This window comes from Apus apus, chromosome 1, assembly GCF_020740795.1.
Source record: "Apus apus isolate bApuApu2 chromosome 1, bApuApu2.pri.cur, whole genome shotgun sequence".
NCBI classification, from domain to species: domain Eukaryota; kingdom Metazoa; phylum Chordata; class Aves; order Apodiformes; family Apodidae; genus Apus; species Apus apus.
In genome coordinates this window covers 205,068,577-205,085,668 of record NC_067282.1, presented here as the reverse complement: position 1 = coordinate 205,085,668, position 17,092 = coordinate 205,068,577, and the positions used below count along the sequence as shown (strand labels likewise).

Sequence of the window (17,092 nt, the reverse complement as noted above, 5' to 3'; positions counted from 1 at the left end):
TCTCCCCTCTCCCAGTTTTAACCCGTTCCTCCTCATCCCATCCCTCCCTGCCCTTGACCCAGGTCCCTCCCCAGCTTTCCTGGAGCCCCTTCAGGCACTGGAAGGTGCTCTCAGGTCTCCCTGGAGCCTTCTCTTCTCCAGGCTGAACACCCCAACTCTCCCAGCCTGTCTCCAGAGCAGAGCTGCTCCAGCCCTTCCATCTTCTTCATTTCTCTGTCCTGCTTTAGGGACACCCACTGCCTGGCTCTAAAACAATGCACAAGGATGTCTACTCCACTCCCCTCATAAGATCCTACTCCTATAAGCAACAACTCCAGGCAACACTCCAGGCTTGGGGAAGAGCAGTTGGAAAGTGCCCAGTGGAAAAGGACCTGGGGGTTTGGTCACCAGGGGCTGGAGATGAGCCAGAGAGTGCCCAGGGGGCCAAGGAGGTCACCAGCATCCTGGCTTGTGTCAGCACTGGGGTGGCCAGCAGGAGCAGGGCAGGGATGGTCCCCTGTGCTGGGCACTGGGGAGGGGACACCTGGAATCCTGGGGTCAGGGCTGGGCCCCTCAGGACAAGAAGGACACGGAGGGGCTGGAGCGTGTCCAGGGAAGGGCCCCGGAGCTGGGGAAGGGGCTGGAGCTCAAGGAGAAGGGGCTGGAGAACTTGTGAGGAGCAGCTGAGGGAGCTGGGGGTGTTGAGCCTGCAGCAAAGGAGGCTGAGGGGAGACCTGCTGGCTCTGCAGCTGCCTGAGAGGAGGTTGGAGCCAGGGGGGTCAGGCTCTGCTCCCCAGGAACAAGCGACAGGACCAGAGGGAACGGCCTCAAGTTGTGCCAGGGGAGGTTGAGGTTGGATCTGGGGAACAATTCCTTCCTGGCAAGGGTTGTCAGGGCCTGGCCCAGGCTGCCCAGGGCAGGGGGGGAGTCCCCATCCTTGGGGGCGTTTCCAAGCCCTGGAGATGGTGCTGAGGGACATGGGGCAGTGGTGGACTTGGCAGGGCTGGGGGAACAGTTGGACTTGGTGATCTGAAAGGTCTCTTCCAACCAAAACCATTCCACAATTTTAAACACAAATTTCATCATCTGCCTCCTAGACTCGTATCACCGAAAACCTGAAGATCTTACCTCAAGGATGGTTGAGACATCATGCACATGTTCCCCAGGACTGACCACAGGCTGCCTGTCTCTCACAGCCAGGCTCTCATCAGCATGTTCAGTGAGGGAAAGGCTCTCAGGACAGCTTGTGGAGGAAGGCTCCTCCTCTCCACAAGGAAGCTCCCCTGAAGAAGATGATACGGTGCTATCAACAACACCAGGAGTCCCATCAGCATCAGTCTGAGAGTCTGCAGGGCTCTCCTCTGGGTGGAGAGGTCCCTGAGAACGAGTGCTGTGATCCAGAGAGCTGCTGGGAGTCTGGTCAGGGTCTGACCGGGAGTCTGCAGGACATGTCTCCAACCCAAACCAGTCCTCACCATCATCACTCAGCTCAAGACAGTCCCCAGTGGTGTTTATGGAGACGTACTTCTCGGGGTTGCTGTGCTCCACCACCTTCCTCGTGCTGCTCAGGAGTTTGCTGGGTTTGCTGTAGAACAGGGCCACCCACATATGAAGGATCAGCTTCATCTCTTCCACGTCGTCAGGCAGATCAGGGTCCCAGGGCCTGGAAGGAGAAGGAAACACAGCCTGAAATGTCTTCATTCTCCCTCTGGGTGACTAGCACAAGGTAACTCACCTCCTGGTTCCCCAGGGTGGCAAGTCCCAAAGCAGGGGACTGCAGATGCCCACAGCTCATGTGGTGCAGCTTCCAGCTTGGGGAAAAAAACAGAAAACCAGGGCTGCAAAGGAGGACTTGGGTTCATGGGTCTGGTAACAATTCTAGCTGCAGAGCTGTGGGAATCACAGGATGATTTGGGTTGGAAGGAATCTTAAAGATCATCTAGATCCAACCCCTGCATGGGCAGGGACACCTCCCACCAGCCCAGGCTGCTCCAAGCCCCATCCAACCTGCCCTTCAGCACTGCCAGGGATGGGGCAGCCACAGCTTCCCTGGGCAACCTGGGCCAGGCTCTCCCCACCCTCACAGCCCAGAATTTCTCCCTCACATCTCAGCTCCAGCTCCCTCTGCCAGCTGGAAACCCTTCCCCCTGCTCCCATCCCTCCCTGCCCTTGTCCTAAGCCCCTCCCCAGCTTTCCTGGAGCCCCTTCAGGCACTGGAAGGTGCTCTCAGGTCTCCCTGGAGCCTTCTCTTCTCCAGGCTGAACACCCCAACTCTCCCAGCCTGGCTCCAGAGCAGAGCTGCTCCAGCCCTGCCATCATCTCTGGGGCCTCCTCTGGCCTCTCTCCAACAGCTCCGTGTCCTTCTGGTGTTGGGGACCCCAGAGGTGGCCCCAGCCCTGCAGGGGGTCTCAGCAGAGCAGAGCAGAGGGGACAATCCCCTCCCTGGCCCTGCTGGTCACCCTGCTGGTGACAGCCCAGGACACACAGGGTGGTTTCTGGGCTCCAGCACACGGTGCTGGCTCCTGTTGAGCTTCTCCTCACCCAACACCCCCAACTCCCTCTCTGCAAGGACCCATCAGCTTTAACACAGCAAAACTGTGCAACTGAGGATGAGGACAAAGGCAACTACCATGCAAAGCAAAGCAAGAAGGAGTCGAGAAAGCCCTTTCCTAAAGCACTCCAGCAGGAGATGTCCCCAGCAGATGTCCCTCCAGCCTGACTTACCCGTGCAGGGCGCGGATGATGGTTTTCTCCAGGGCATCGTTGGTGTACCTGCTGTCCAGGTTGAAGAGGTACTCTCCCTCCCAGTGGCAGGTCACCTTCAGGGACTCACCACACACGTTGACCCTGTGGGACTTGGTGAAGTCCTCCTTCAGCCTGGAGGAGAGCAGGCTGCTCCTGTGCCTCATCAGGGCCCCCAGGGGCTGTTGGTGGGGGGGGATGTTCTGCTGGTGGCGGAAAGGCAGGACTTTCCCAACCAAGGGTCCTGCTCTGGTGTTCCTTGTGTCGTTTCTGGAGGGTGCTGGTCCAGGGTAGGGGGCACCTCTGGGATACAAGTGCTTCTTGGAGTGCTCAGGCATCTGGGAGGCGTAGGAGTGCTCGGCAGAAATGAAGGAGTGCTTGTTCACCTCGGCAGCTTCTTGAGTCTCTCCTGGAGGCAACACGTGGGGTTTCGCAGGGCTGGGGCTCAAGGTGTTCTTCCCGCTGAAAATCCCAGGGCTTTTCTCCCTGGGAGTAGGAGCCAAGTCATCTGAGTCTGTTTTTTCAGCAGGAGGAAGCTTCTGGTTGGTCGATGCTTTGCTCGGAGAGGTGGCTCCCTTGGGAAGCTTGTTCATCCTGTGGTATTCGTGGTCGGAAGCGGCACAGAAGGTCCTGGTCTGGCGGTGACTCTGCTGCTCCTTTGCAGAGTCGCTGGAGTGGCTGCAGGACACCCCAGTGTCCGTGGGGATAAAGGAAGGAATACAAGAACCCAGAGCCAGGTCAGCCAGCAAGTTCAGGGCGTGGGATTCGTAGTCGTTCCCCTTCACGTCGAATCCAAGGTCGGCAACCTCGCCTGGGCACACCTCACAGGTCTGGGGATCTGCTGCCTGGTGCTGGGAGGAAACTTCACTCGGGAGGGTGGGGAATGGCTCCTTCCACTCTGTGTGGAGAAAGGAAAAAAAAAAAAAAAAAAAAGGATAAAGCCAGAGAACTGTGCTGGTTTAGCTTGTGGGGAAGGCTTGGTAGAGGGGGAGGGGCCCTGTAAGAAGCTGTTGAAAGCTCCTCCAGCTCCAAAGTCTGTGCAGCCACACCTCTAGAGCCATTAGAGAAGACAAGGGATGTGCCTCTGCCAATTAACATATGAAGGGACTGATGTGAGACCTGAGAGCAGAGGGGGAGGGGAAGAGCAGAGAGACACCAAAGAAGTCGGTGAAGGAGAGGGTGGAGGTGCCCGAGCAGAAGTTCCCCTGCAGCCCGTGGTGAGCAGGGAAACTCATGCAGGGTGGAGCATCCCCTGAAGGAGCACAGGTGGGGCAGATGTGGACCTGCAGCCATGGAGGACCCCGGGTCAGGAGAGATGACTGTCCCTGAAGCAGCCCATGACTCTGAGAAGCTCAAGCTGGAGCAGCTCCTGAGGGAATGCACCTGATGGGAAGGACTCAGGAAGGAGAGGTTCACGAAGGACTCTTGCCATGGGAAGGACCCCGTGGGGAAGCAGGACAGGACTGTAAGGAATCCTTCTTCCTGAGGAGGAAGGAGCAGCAGGAACCATCAGCCTGTGCAGTGACTCTAAACCCCATCCCCCTGTGCCCAGGGGGGAAAGAGGGAGAGAAACCAGGAACAAAGAGATTTGGGCCCAGGAGGAAGAGAGGGGTGAGATCAAGTACTTATTTGTCTTGTCTTCGTCCCGTGTGCATCTGATTAGTGACAAATGAAATGGATATTTTTTCCCCAAGTTGAGATTGTTTTGCCTGTGACTGTAACTGGTGAGTGGACCCTCCTGCTTTTTTTCTTGACCCACCAGCTTCTCATCAGCTTTTGTCCTCCTCGGCCCCCAGCTGGGGAAGCGTGGGGATGTGAGCGAGATGCCAACTGGCTGGTTCTGTGTTGTTGGTTAGGCCCAAACTATGACCAGAAAAAAAAAAATGAAGGCCACACAACTTGCCCTGAGAAGGGGGGGGTCAAAGCAGGCTTCCAGTTTGGCAGAAAAAAGGTGTTTCTCCAACATGGAATTCACACATTTAAAACCCAACATTTCATGCTCCAAAGCCACCTCCACAGCTGCTACCAAAGGCTCCAGAGTTGGGATTGAAGTGACTTCAGGAATGGGATTTATTCTCAGCAATAAAAGGCACAGGATCCAGACTGAACACAATCACCTTTGGCCTCTGTGCCCAGAGCAGTCTGGCCACATAGATACAAGCTGAGATATTTTAGGTGTTTCTTTAATCCTTTTGATTTCGCTTTAATTTTTCTTCTAGATTGAGTTATTTGCAGTGTTCTCAGGTAACCCCTGCATTGTGCTTTCAATCATCCACAGCTACAAGAAAAGAAACCCCTTGTAAAACACAGAGAAAAGCCACCCTGCCCTCCTGCTTCCCCCTGCACATCCTTTCAAGAGCAAAACCTGCCCTTGAGCTGGAACTTGGAGGCCACCTGGGGGCTCCCAAAGGCAGCCAGAGCACAATAAATAACTGTTCATTTAGTTTTCAGCATTAAAACTGCCCCTCACTGTGGCCCACGTTCATAAAACCAGTATGATGTCATTAAACATTACCCTGCTACTAAAAACCAGCACCAAAATTCAAGTAAAACCTTATTAAATCACATCTGTGCTGAAGTCCTTACGTGTTACGTTTAATTTCTTGGAGCACTCTGTCGTGAGAGGTATAAATTGAGTATTTCTTAATGCTAAACACTCTTTATTTTGCATTTTTGGCAGCTCCTGGCATTCAGCAGGACACATCTGACACCTTGCCTGTGTGAGAGCACTGGTGGATCTGCTATGGGAACCCCCATGTGACAAGGGCAACAAAGGGGTGGCTTTGGATACATGCATGCTGACAAAAAATGCCCCATTTCAGGAACAAGGAAAGATCAAGGAAAAGAGAGAAACTGAGCTGAGGTGGCCAAATCAGCCTTCAAACCTGTCTTCCCCAGGAAGAGGGGGAAAAAGAACGACTAGAAACAGATCCAGAAATGGACATCAAAGGGTGAGTGTGAGGAAAAATGACACACTAAAGAGCAAATGACTCTCCCATTGCACCATTTATTTTGGCACTATTAACACTGGCTCTTGGGTTCAGAGTAGACTCCCTGCCAGCCCCTGCAGACACTACACTTGAGGGGTTGCCTCTTAAATCTGCTCCAGCCTGTCTGCAAAGCCTGCAACAATTTGACTCCTGTAAAAACAACCAGATTTACAACTAAAAAAAAAATCAAGGCAGACCCTGGCTACCAGCAGACTCACATTCTGTCCATGAGTGACTTCAGAGCAGTTAAAAATCAAGGATTTTCAGCTATCCCAGCAGTTGGTTTCCAAAGGATGCAAACTGAGGCCTTAGGAAAAGGACTCAGAAGTGAAGATTTAGATTGGATATTAGGAAAAATTTCTTCACTGAAGAGTGGTCAAGCACTGGAACAGGCTGCCCAGGGAGCTGGTGGAGTCACCATCCCTGGAGGTGTTTAAAAGACAGGGCACTTGGGGACATGGTTTAGTGGATGTGGTGGGCTTGGGTTGACAGTTGGACTTGATGACCATAGAGGTCTTCTCCAACCCAAATGATTCTATGAGAGCCAGTTTGGTTTGTACATCCCCTAATGGTGATTTTCAGTCACCTTCATGTTTTACCCCACAGGCATGTAACTGGGAGCCTGTAGATCCCAACCCAGATCCTCAGCACTCAATGTCTCAAGGCCCTTTGGTTGCTGCTGAATGTGCTGTTACCACCACCTGGTCATGACCTGACTGTGATGTTTGATGGCTCAGCTTTTAAAGTCAATATTTGCACAGGGAACAGAGCTCTTACCACTTTCTGCTTGCTTTTTGGGTTGAGGGTTTGATGAACTGTTAGCCACACTCTGGAGCATCTTACTTTTCACTGGCTTCATGAGGGGCTCAGCAACAGGAACCTTTTTCATGTCTGGGTTCTTCAATATCTTTAGTCTCTTTGTTTCCAAGCCAGGATCACCAGGAGCTGAGGTTTCCTTCTGGACAGGATCAGACTGGGTTTTGTGCACAAATTCTGCAGACAGGACCTCTGCACCTGGGACAAGGAAAAGGGAGGGTGTTTGCTTTGGTTTGAGACACATTCAGGTTAAAAAGGAGTAACTGAATCATAGAATCATGGAATGGTTTGGGTTGGAAGGGATCTAAAAGATCACCTAGTTCCAACCCCCCTGCATGGGCAGAGACACCTCCCACCATTCCAGGCTGCTCCAAGCCCCATCCAACCTGCCCTTCAGCACTGCCAGGGATGGGGCAGCCACAGCTTCCCTGGGCAACCTGGGCCAGGCTCTCCCCACCCTCACAGCCCAGAATTTCTTCCTAATGTCTAGTTCAAATCTCCTCTTTTTTATTTAAAACCATCACCCCTTGTCCTATTGCTACAGTCCTACTACAAAATGTGTCCCATCTTTCTTAGAGGCTTGCTTTAAGCATTGAAAGGTGACAGTAAGGTCTCCCTGAAGCCTTCTCTTCTCCAGGCTGAACACCCCAACTCTCCCAGCCTGGCTCCAGAGCAGAGCTGCTCCAGCCCTCCCATCATCTCCGGAGCCTCCTCTGGCCTCTCTCCAACAGCTCCATGTCCTTCCTGTGTTGGGGACCCCAGAGGTGGCCCCAGCCCTGCAGGGGGGTCTCAGCAGAGGGGACAATCCCCTCCCTGGCCCTGCTGGTCACAGCCCAGGATAGGGTTGGTTTCTGGGCTCCAGCACACACTGTCAGCTCATGTCCAGCTTCTCATCCATGAGCACCCTGAAGTCTTTCTTCTCAGGGCTGCTCTCAATCCCTTTGTCCACCAGCCTGTGTTGATACTGGAGACTGTCCTGACCCAGGTGCAGGACCTTGCACTTGGCCTTGTTGAACCTCCTGGGGTTCACACAGGCCCACTCTTCCAGCTTGTCCAGGTCCCTCTGGAATGCCATCTCATCCCTCAGGCATGTCAACTCCACCACTCAACCTGGTGTCAACAGCAACCCTGCTGAGGGTGCACTCAACCCCCCTGTCTATGTCACTGGTGAAGATATTAAACATTACTGGCCCCAAGACAGACCCCTGAGGGACACCACTTGTCACTGATCTCCCTCTGGACATGGAGCCATCCTGGATATTGCAAAATATCCAGTTAAGAAATGTGGAAGGACTGCTCTAGAAGTGATTGACAGCAGCAGAGTAGTCTTCAATGACTTATGTATCTGATCTTACAAATTATCATTAAGGAGTTATATAGATTAACCATCACTTGTTAAGCTTATTAAAGGCCTGCTTTCCTGACCTAGTTTAGGTGGGGATAAGTCACTCTGATGTCTGCCTGGCACACTTGTGCCCTGAGGATACTTACTCACCTCTCCAAGAGGCATGCAAGAACCTCTCCCAGATCCACCCAGAGCAACATCACTCAGGCCTGAGGTGCCCCATGTGAAGTGGAGCTGACTCCAGCCCAAAGTGGGCAGACACCCAGTGTCTCTAACAAATCAGGGGGAGGCTCAGGCTGGCTCAAAAGGCTTACCCTGTCCTCAGCAGTGAGACAGGAGCCTTCAGAGGACAATTTATGCCACTGAGGCACCTCAAGTGAGCAGCTCAGGCCACGTACCAGCTTCAGAAGGGTAAGTTGGGTGTGATCAATCTCACACTTTTTGTTTCCTCAAGGCCACAGCAGGAAACTTGACTCTCAGGGAGTCACAAGGTGACCACGTAGGGTAGCTGGTTATCTAGGCAGCCTGTAATGACCACAGCTTTGGCAACTGCTCCTTGCCTGAGCCATCAACATGCCATGGACATGGGATGCAATAACCATGACCTGGCTGATGTCCCTGTGCACAGTCACTCAAAAGCAAAGGAAGGCAACAGAACGGACCAGTGGACCACATTTCAGGCACCTTCATTCAAATCCCTTGTCATATAACCCTGGCCTCCTTCCCAGGTGGAATGAGAAACTGTGGAGACATCCCCACAGACCTATTTGGATGCTCTCACGAGGTGTCTGGTTGCTCTGGGAACCCAGGAAGGGAACAAGGGGACATGGCCTCTAGAGAACCCTTAGTATCCTGGCTGGATAGCCCAGAGGAGGAGGAATTCAGTCCCATTTATGTAGCACTTACCTCTTTTCCTTCTGTGTGGAAACTGCAAATTGGCTAATTTAAGCATGGGCTCATTGGAAGTGGCCATGATCCCTGGTTTTTTGGGAAAAGAGAAAGAAATGTTGATTTTCTTCTTGGTTCCTTTCCTGTTCCTGCTGCTGTCCCCCACAGGATGCACCTGCATCTTCAGGGGTGACCATTTCTTCCTGGTGCTGGTGACAACAGCTCGACTGGATTTCCTCCTGCTCTGCTGCACCCATAGCTTGCTGGACAAGTTGGTGTCTTTTGTGGGCCCTTCACCCCTCTGGTTCAGCCCCACTGTGGGCTTTGGGTTTTCACTTTTGACTTGTGTTTCCTCTGCTGTGTTGGGAGGAGAAGGGTCTGGTGGCACAGCTGGAGAGAAGTCCACCTTACAACCAGCCTCTGGATTGCAGCAAAGAGACTGAACAGCACCACTCAAACATTCTAAGGCTGCTGACATTTCCAGAGTGTAGCTGCTGGGGTCAGAGAGGTAACGTTGCAGTTGGGAGAAGGAGCATTTTTGGAAGTCATTAGTACATTCATCCTTGGTTGGTGAGAGGAGAGGAGAAAGGGGAACTGTGTTGGCTTGGCCAGAGGTGGGCTGTGGATTTTGATGAAGCTTTGTGTACTCCTGGAAGTGCTGTTTGATACATACACTGGTCCCAGCTGTGTCCCCCCACGAAGAACTGGTGGCTTTCTGTAAGGCATAGTGAAGTCCAGGCAAAACTGAGGCTATTTTTAATGAGATGTCACTCTCTTCCCTTTCATCTTTTGGATCGTGCTTCTCAACTGTGAAAGGAACAGGATTTTACTCACATTAAAAAAGGATTCATGTCCCCCAGTCACCTCCCTGCCACATTTTCTCAGAGAAGATTGAAAGCTATGAAAAAGCCCCCGAAGCCAACCTACAAAAAAGCTACCCCCAGGGGCCATGTCCTGGTTTGATGGATGCTTGTAATTGCTGGAGGGAAAAAAGAATTGCACGTGGGAGTCAAAAAGGGATTAAAGGAAGATGAAAGGCTGCTCTTGTACCAGTTAGCCCTGTTTTCCTGCAAGCTACAGGGTGAAACTGCACACTTTGTGGTCTAAGCCCCTTCACTCCAGCAATTCTCTCTAAATCCAACATTTAGGACAGGCAGAGATTTGAAAAGACATGGGTTTTGTTGTTGTGTTTTTTTTGTTCTTTGGGTTGGTTTTTGATTTTTTAATCTGTTTAAATTTAGGGTTGTCCATGCAGGGTGTTTAGACTACCACCATTTTCAACATCACTCAGATGTGCTGGTTTTGTCCCTGCTCAGATGCAACTCCCAGCAGCTCCATCTCTGCCTGCTGTCAGTGTGGGTGGACACACGGGTCTTCTGGAGTGGGGTGGGGAACACAGACTTCCCCAAGCAGACCTGGGGACCATATAAAGAAAGATCATAACCCCCTGGGTGATTCTCTAAAGCTGAAGGACTGATCCTGCTGGGAACAGCTGGTGTTTCTCATTTCAGCAGGACTAACGCCCCCACATGGCAGCATCCAAGTTCAGGTCCACGTTGAGCCCTCTTAATGGTTGGACACGATGATCTTACAGGTCTTTTCCAAGCAGAAGGATTCAGGGATTCTGTGACATGAACGACTCCCAAGGCTCGAGGGTGCCCACCCTCACCATGGAAGAAGGCTCTGCCTGGCACAGCAGGGTCCCCTCGGCGTCTGGAGATGCCTGGAGAGCCAGTGGGATATGGGGATCTCCCTTTGCACACAAGTCAGATGTATCCAGCTTCATCCTCTGCAGCCCCACAGTCTGATCTTGGCTCTGGGCACCTGCAGGCTCAGCACGTTCTCATCTGACTCCAAGATTTCTCTTGGCTGCAGAGCCAGGCTGACAACCCCAGTGCCCCTCCCTGTCACATCCCTTCCCAGCAAGGCAAAGGAGTTTCTCTTCCCCTCCCAGATGCATGATTCTCTTCCCCCTCTTGGTCCTGCCTTGCACTGGCAGTGCTGGTCCTTGTTACTGGCAAGCCCAGGAGTCCCTGTGAGGTGGTTCCCAGCTCCTGCTTCCACTGCTGGGGCACGTCTGCACAGCAGGCTGGTTACCCTGCCCTACATTCCTCCCAACAGCTGCCTGGACAGGAAGGGAACAGCTTCAGAGGCTGCTTGTTTCAAAATGGGAAACATTATTCATGCTCTGAGTCCGAGTTGAGTGACTTCAAGTTCATTCCTTCACTCTCCTTTTCTCTGGGCATCTCCCTGGCACTCCTGTCGTTGTGGGTGACTGTCCCTTTCCAGCCCCAAATCCCTGCACAGCTCTGCTTATCTTCAGAGAAAGGAGAAGCCCTGAAGCAAAAAAGGGTTTCTAATCCCAGGGAGAAGAGACCTGGGACCCTGGGGACAGGCAGGGCTGGCTGGGGTAAGGTCACTGGTGTAGGTGGAATGAGAGAGCATGTGCAGGAGCCCTGCTGGCACCAGAGGGAAAACATCTGGAAGCCATCAGTTCATGGCACGTAACAACACAGATCAGCTCAATTTACCCTCTCCCCCTGCCTCTCTGCACTGCCCTCCAGCTGCTCCCCAGCTGCCCAGGCTTTGCCTCCTCTTTAGCATCAACACAAGCCACAAGCAACATCTGCTACAGCCCCAGACCTTCCTAACCAACCAGCTGCTTGCACATCTGGGATGCTCCTTACACCCGGTCTCCTGTCTCCACCACCTCCTTCCACAATAATCCTCCTCAAGGTAAAGACCTCCTTGCACTGTGTCCCTCTCTCTCCCCCAGGGCAGAGTGCTCACAGTCAGTCTCTCAAGACTGGATTCCTTTCCTCTGGAGGGTATTTTCTGCCTGTTGCAGGGCAGGTCAGCAGGATCTCAGTGTCTGGGTGGCCAGTTCCCACCTCCAGACTGGTCTCTATTTGTTATCCTCCTTCACCTCACCCAACTTCAGGCAGGACAGTAACAACCTACTGATCTCAGGTTTCACCTGGCACTTGGGATCCTCAGTCTCCTTCTGGAGGAGCCCATCTCTCTCCTACACCTAGAAAAGAAGCTGGAAAACTTGCCACACCACCACACCCACCAGCAGCACGTCCTTAGAGTGAGGCTGACTGAATTCAGGCACCAGAGACATTCACACCCCACACTGCCAAGCCTTCACCCCACTTACAAGCCCACTTTGAGTGTGGATCCTGAAGGAGAAAGCTTCTAGCTGGAAGCTAGAAGCCAAAAAAAGCCAAAGCAAACCATGCTCAGATGGGCTGGTAGGTCCTGTGGGTTCCTCTGCTGACTGTTTCTTCCAGGGAGGGGAGATGGGCACATCCTGGGAAGCTCTGTGGGCAATGCCAACCATCCCTCACACAGAGGTGGGGCTGAAATACCAGCGTGTGCTGGCACAGCCAGGCTCTTGGCTTGTCCCTAAGGTGACTCAACAAAAAGCAAGCCAGAAGTTATGCAGAGGAGAAGGCCCCTGTTTGTGTTGGCCTGGGGTTCTGAGGCTGGAAATGTTACTGGTTGGAGGGGATGCAGGGAGAGGTGTGTGGATGAAGCTGTCCAGGAGAGGCAGAGCAGTCACTTTCTTTATGTTCACAAGAGGAAAGGATAGTGTGAGTAATTCCACAGAGACAGTGCAGCAGAAAGCCAACAGATGGAGAGAAGAAATCTGAGGCAAATCCAACAGAAGCTGAAGCTCATTCTTATTCCAAAATCTGGAGGTTCAAACTGTGCAATCTTTATTTTATTCAGTGCCTCTGTGTTTGCCCTGCATGGAAAAGCTGCAAGTTTTGGGGCTGCAAACAGCCTGGATTCACCTCCCAAGCCCCAGAGCCATGACTCACCTTGGATAACAGCAAAACGTGGCAGCTCTGCCCAACACCACCTCCCTGCCTCCCTCACCCACCACACTGCTGCCCTGACTGGTCAGCACAGCTCTGCTGTTGCCAGATCCCACAGCTGAGAGGTCACACAAGACAGCTGGGCTCCAGGGCACCTTTGGGAATGTAAGTCATTTGCACACACAAAAGACAGTTCAGGGAGTGGATGCTGCTGAAAACCAACTGAGAGGGAGAAAAGTAATTCTTTTTCACTCTCATCAAAGGGGCAAGGATGGTAGTGAAGGGGAGAGACGTGGGGACCTGGTGTATCTCAGCTTAAAATGCAGCACAGCTAGAGAGTTGAGACTTCTCTACTTAAACACCCTTTGTTCTAAAGCTGTAGGTGGTTCTGAGCAGATTAATCAGCTGGTCAAGAGAAATGTGTCTGTGAGGACCCCCTGGTGAGGACCCCAGACCCAAAACACAGCACCTGAAGCCAGCCAAGGGGATCTCCCTACCTCTCAGGCACACCGACCGGGAGGAGGTGAACAGGAACAGGGCCAGGAGGCTGACAGGCTCCTTGGGGTCAAACCCTAGGAAAGAAAGCAACAGGTTTTGTTCAGGCTGAGGGTGCCCTCCCCTTCCCTCTGTCTCTAAAACAGAGCAGTATGTTTAAGCAGAGATGTTGGTTTCTATGCAGCCATGTCTTACCATCATCTCGTGCCAGGGCAGAGGACGTGAGGAGGATAAGGACTCCTTGGTCTTGTAAATATTTGATGATTGCCTACACCAAACACAGGCAAAGTTAGAGCAGCCACTCCCTTTCCTCCTCAGCACACTTTGCATTGCTCAGCAGGACTATCCACAAGCACTGACTGCCAGTGAAGGTGCTGCCAACACCACCACCCCTGTTCAGGAGGACACTGCTTGGTCCATGTCACTCGGGTCAACTGGTGTCATTCAGCTCTCAAATTCCTCCCATCTCTTCCTTAAAAAATAAACCTGCTTAGCCAAACTGGCTGTAATTAAGGAACAAGGTTAATAATTTTACTCCCTTCAGTTCAAAAGCCCCTGGGCATCTAAGCCAGGAATTGGTTTCTGTAGTCCAAGTGTAGAAGGTTGTTTTCCCAGCAAGGGAAGCAAATCTGGACACCAACATCTGACAATACACAAAGGACTGTTCCAGCCTGACTGAAGTCCAGGCCATGCAACTTGCTTTTCAGCAGCATCACTATCAACGAACACGTGAAAAACACTTGCTGAGTCTAAGAGACTCTGTCTCAAAGCTGGATGACTGCATGTCTTAACAAGATCTCTGCACCTATGGAGGCTTTTTCTTGTGTGTGTTTGGGTGTTGCTTGATGCCTCATGGCAGAGCTTGGCTTGGCCTGCCTCTCCCTCCATGGGGACACTCATTTTGGATCTCTTTCTTCCAGGCAGACACAACTTTTCAGGAAACTCCCAGGAACACTGAGTAACCCCCGGGGGGTTCTAAGGCTCTGTGAAACTTCACTGACCCCATTCAATACATTCAGACATAACAAGAGGGTTGGACCAGTGCTCCCACAGCCTCATTTCTCCAGGACAACAGAATGACTTTGGAGATGAACTACTTCAGTTCATGGGCTGCTGCCAACTGGGAGGGAGGGGAGGACCTGCCCAGGCAGCCAGGAGTTTGCATCCCTGAATTTACAACCCTGGGAGCATCAGAGGTGAGAGAGCAACCAGCAGCAGCAAAGCCAAACCCACCCCCAGCCCCAAACCCCAGCAGGGATGCAGGTGCTGTGCTCCACAGGGGTGAGGTTCATCCCTTGGAGTCACAGGGAGACGTGACCATCACATGGGGAAGAAGAAAGACCCTGCTATGCTGGGGAAAAAAAAACCTTATCAGATAACATATCACAAGGGAAATTCCTCATTAAAAAAAAAAAAAAAAAAAGGATAAATCTCAACATCTTAAGACCTCTCAGAAGCCCAGGAGGTTTCACAGCAGCATAAACTGTGAGGATCTAGCTGAGGGGGGACTATTTTCCAGTCATGAGGGACATGACAATTGATGCCTTTTGCTTAGAAATTATCATTTTGGCAGCATTTTCCTTCTGCTTTTTCAGGATGTAATTTTCCCTTGCAGTTCTTGTCCACCACCCTGCTTGCCATTCAAGGGGGAAGATCATTAATAAAGATCATAAAATCATCTAATCTGGCACAACAGCCAAAGAAGAGGTTTGCCTGAATTAATACTTTCTGCTCAGCAGGGCACACTCACCCTAGAAATCAGTTCTAAGCTCACAGTGGGTAATCTTCAGTGAGCAGTTTATACACAGAAAGACTGAACAATGAGAATAACAAAGCAGGAAAAACAGTACTCAAAGCAGAAGAATTAATGCAATTTTGCATTAGTTCAGAATCTGTGAATAATATTACTGAAATGATCAAGAGATCATTTAAAAGGCCACATTTTTTCCCCCAGATGACAATGTTTTAAACTACTTACCAAGTCCTTTTCCTTCAGACTTTCAACTAACTGATCCATTTTGTATTGATCCTTACTTAATATTTCTACTTCATACAGACTGAAGTAAACACCCTGAAAACAGACTGTGGACAAAAAAGAGAGAGAGTTTGATGCTGAAATACAGTGTTTCTTGCAGGAACTCTGCACAAATAAGTCCCTTGTACCAGGAAGATGGGTGTGCAATTTGGTGGAAGCACTGAGTTGAAAAAAATAACCTTATCAAGATTTCCTAGGCTGGTTAATGCATTTTTATCACAGTGAGTTTCCTCTTCAGCCTGTGGCTCACAGGGGATGTTTCCCATCTTATCCCTGCAGCTCACAAACTGAACCAGGGCTGTGGGCTTCAACAGGGACAGGGAGCCTCTCTGAGGGAAACTCCTCATTCTAACATGCCATCTTCTCCCCTCCTATGGAGCAGCCTTATTCCACACTCTGATCCCCAGAGGAATGAAAGAAAGGCAGACTCAGACTGACCCTCTGAGTTTCTCAGAAAAATTCTTCTGTTTCAAGAATTTCCTCTTTCACCAGCTGAGCTGAGGACTGTAGCTCCACAGCAGCTCATCAAGTGTTGCTGTGGCTTCCTTAAATTCTCCTGCCTCCTCCCCTGCCCCAGTCCTGTGTCCATCTGCACCATGAGCTGAGTGCTAACCCCCACACCAGGCTGGATGGCAGCCCCAGAATGGCTCAGCAGAGCTGACACACAGGTGGGAGAGGCAACATTGCACCACCTGACACTTCTTTTGGTGCAAGATCATAGAATCATAGAATCATAGAATCCTAGGGGTTGGAAGGGACCTCGAAAGATCATCTAGTCCAACCCCCCTGCCAGAGCAGGGTCACCTAGAGTACATCACACAGGAAGGCGTCCAGGCGGGTTTTGAATGTCTCCAGCGAAGGAGACTCCACAACCTCTCTGGGCAGCCTGTTCCAGTGCTCTGTCACTCTTACAGTAAAAAAATTTTTCCTGATATTCATCTTAAACCTCCTATGCTCCAACTTGTATCCATTACTCCTTGTCCTATCACTGGTCTTCACTGAAAAAAGCTTAACTCCATCGCCTTGACACTCACCCCTTTACATATTTGTAAACATTGATGAGGTCCCCCCTCAGTCTCCTTTTCTCCAAACTAAAGAGACCCAGCTCCCTCAGCCTTTCCTCATAAGGGAGATGTTCCACTCCCTTAATCATCCTTGTGGCTCTGCGCTGGACTCTTTCAAGCACTTCCCTGTCCTTCTTGAACTGTGGGGCCCAGAACTGGACACAATATTCCAGATGTGGCCTCACCAATGCAGAATAGAGGGGGAGGAGAACCTCTCTTGACCTACTAACCACACCCTTTCTAATACACCCCAGGATGCCATTGGCCTTCTTAGCCACAAGGGCACACTGCTGGCTCATGGTCATCCTCCTGTCTACCATGACCCCCAGGTCCCTTTCACCTACACTGCTCTCCAGCAGGTCAGCCCCCAACCTGTACTGGTGCATGGCATTTTTCTTCCCCAAATGCAAAACTCTACACTTGCCCTTGTTAAACCTCATCAGGTTTTTCCCCGCCCAAGTCTCCAGCCTGTCCAAGTCTCTCTGAATGGCAGCACAGCCCTCTGGTGTGTCAGCCACTCCTCCCAGCTTGGTGTCATCAGCAAACCTGCTGAGGGTACATTCTGTGCCTCATCCAGGTCGTTGATGAAGATCATAGAATCATAGAATCATAGAATCCTAGGGGTTGGAAGGGACCTCGAAAGATCATCTAGTCCAACCCCCCTGCCAGAGCAGGGTCACCTAGAGTACATCACATGGAAGGCGTCCAGGCGGGTTTGAATGTCTCCAGCGAAGGAGACTCCACAACCTCTCTGGGCAGCCTGTTCCAGTGCTCTGTCACTCTTACAGTAAAAAAATTTTTCCTGATATTCATCTTAAACCTCCTATGCTCCAACTTGTATCCATTACTCCTTGTCCTATCACTGGTCTTCACTGAAAAAAGCTTAACTCCATCGCCTTGACACTCACCCTTTA

The 17,092-nt window shown here is 51.4% G+C and overlaps 1 protein-coding gene across 6 annotated transcripts in view; it reads right to left on the bottom strand.

The window, feature by feature from the left end:
- Window positions 1-17,092, bottom strand: part of TASOR2 (transcription activation suppressor family member 2) — a 50,683-nt gene that overhangs the window by 12,832 nt on the left and 20,759 nt on the right. For 5 of the 6 annotated variants that reach the window (XM_051612019.1, XM_051612028.1, XM_051612041.1 and 2 more), the window contains exons 11-17: window positions 15,058-15,161; window positions 13,275-13,347; window positions 13,082-13,156; window positions 8,779-9,567; window positions 6,489-6,725; window positions 2,704-3,619; window positions 1,108-1,642 (exon numbers count right to left, since the gene is read on the bottom strand). In XM_051612019.1, coding sequence (XP_051467979.1) covers window positions 1,108-1,642; window positions 2,704-3,619; window positions 6,489-6,725; window positions 8,779-9,567; window positions 13,082-13,156; window positions 13,275-13,347; window positions 15,058-15,161 — 2,729 coding nt within the window. The remainder of the gene's footprint in view (window positions 1-1,107; window positions 1,643-2,703; window positions 3,620-6,488; window positions 6,726-8,778; window positions 9,568-13,081; window positions 13,157-13,274; window positions 13,348-15,057; window positions 15,162-17,092) is intronic. The other variant, XM_051612050.1, reaches the window with a different exon arrangement.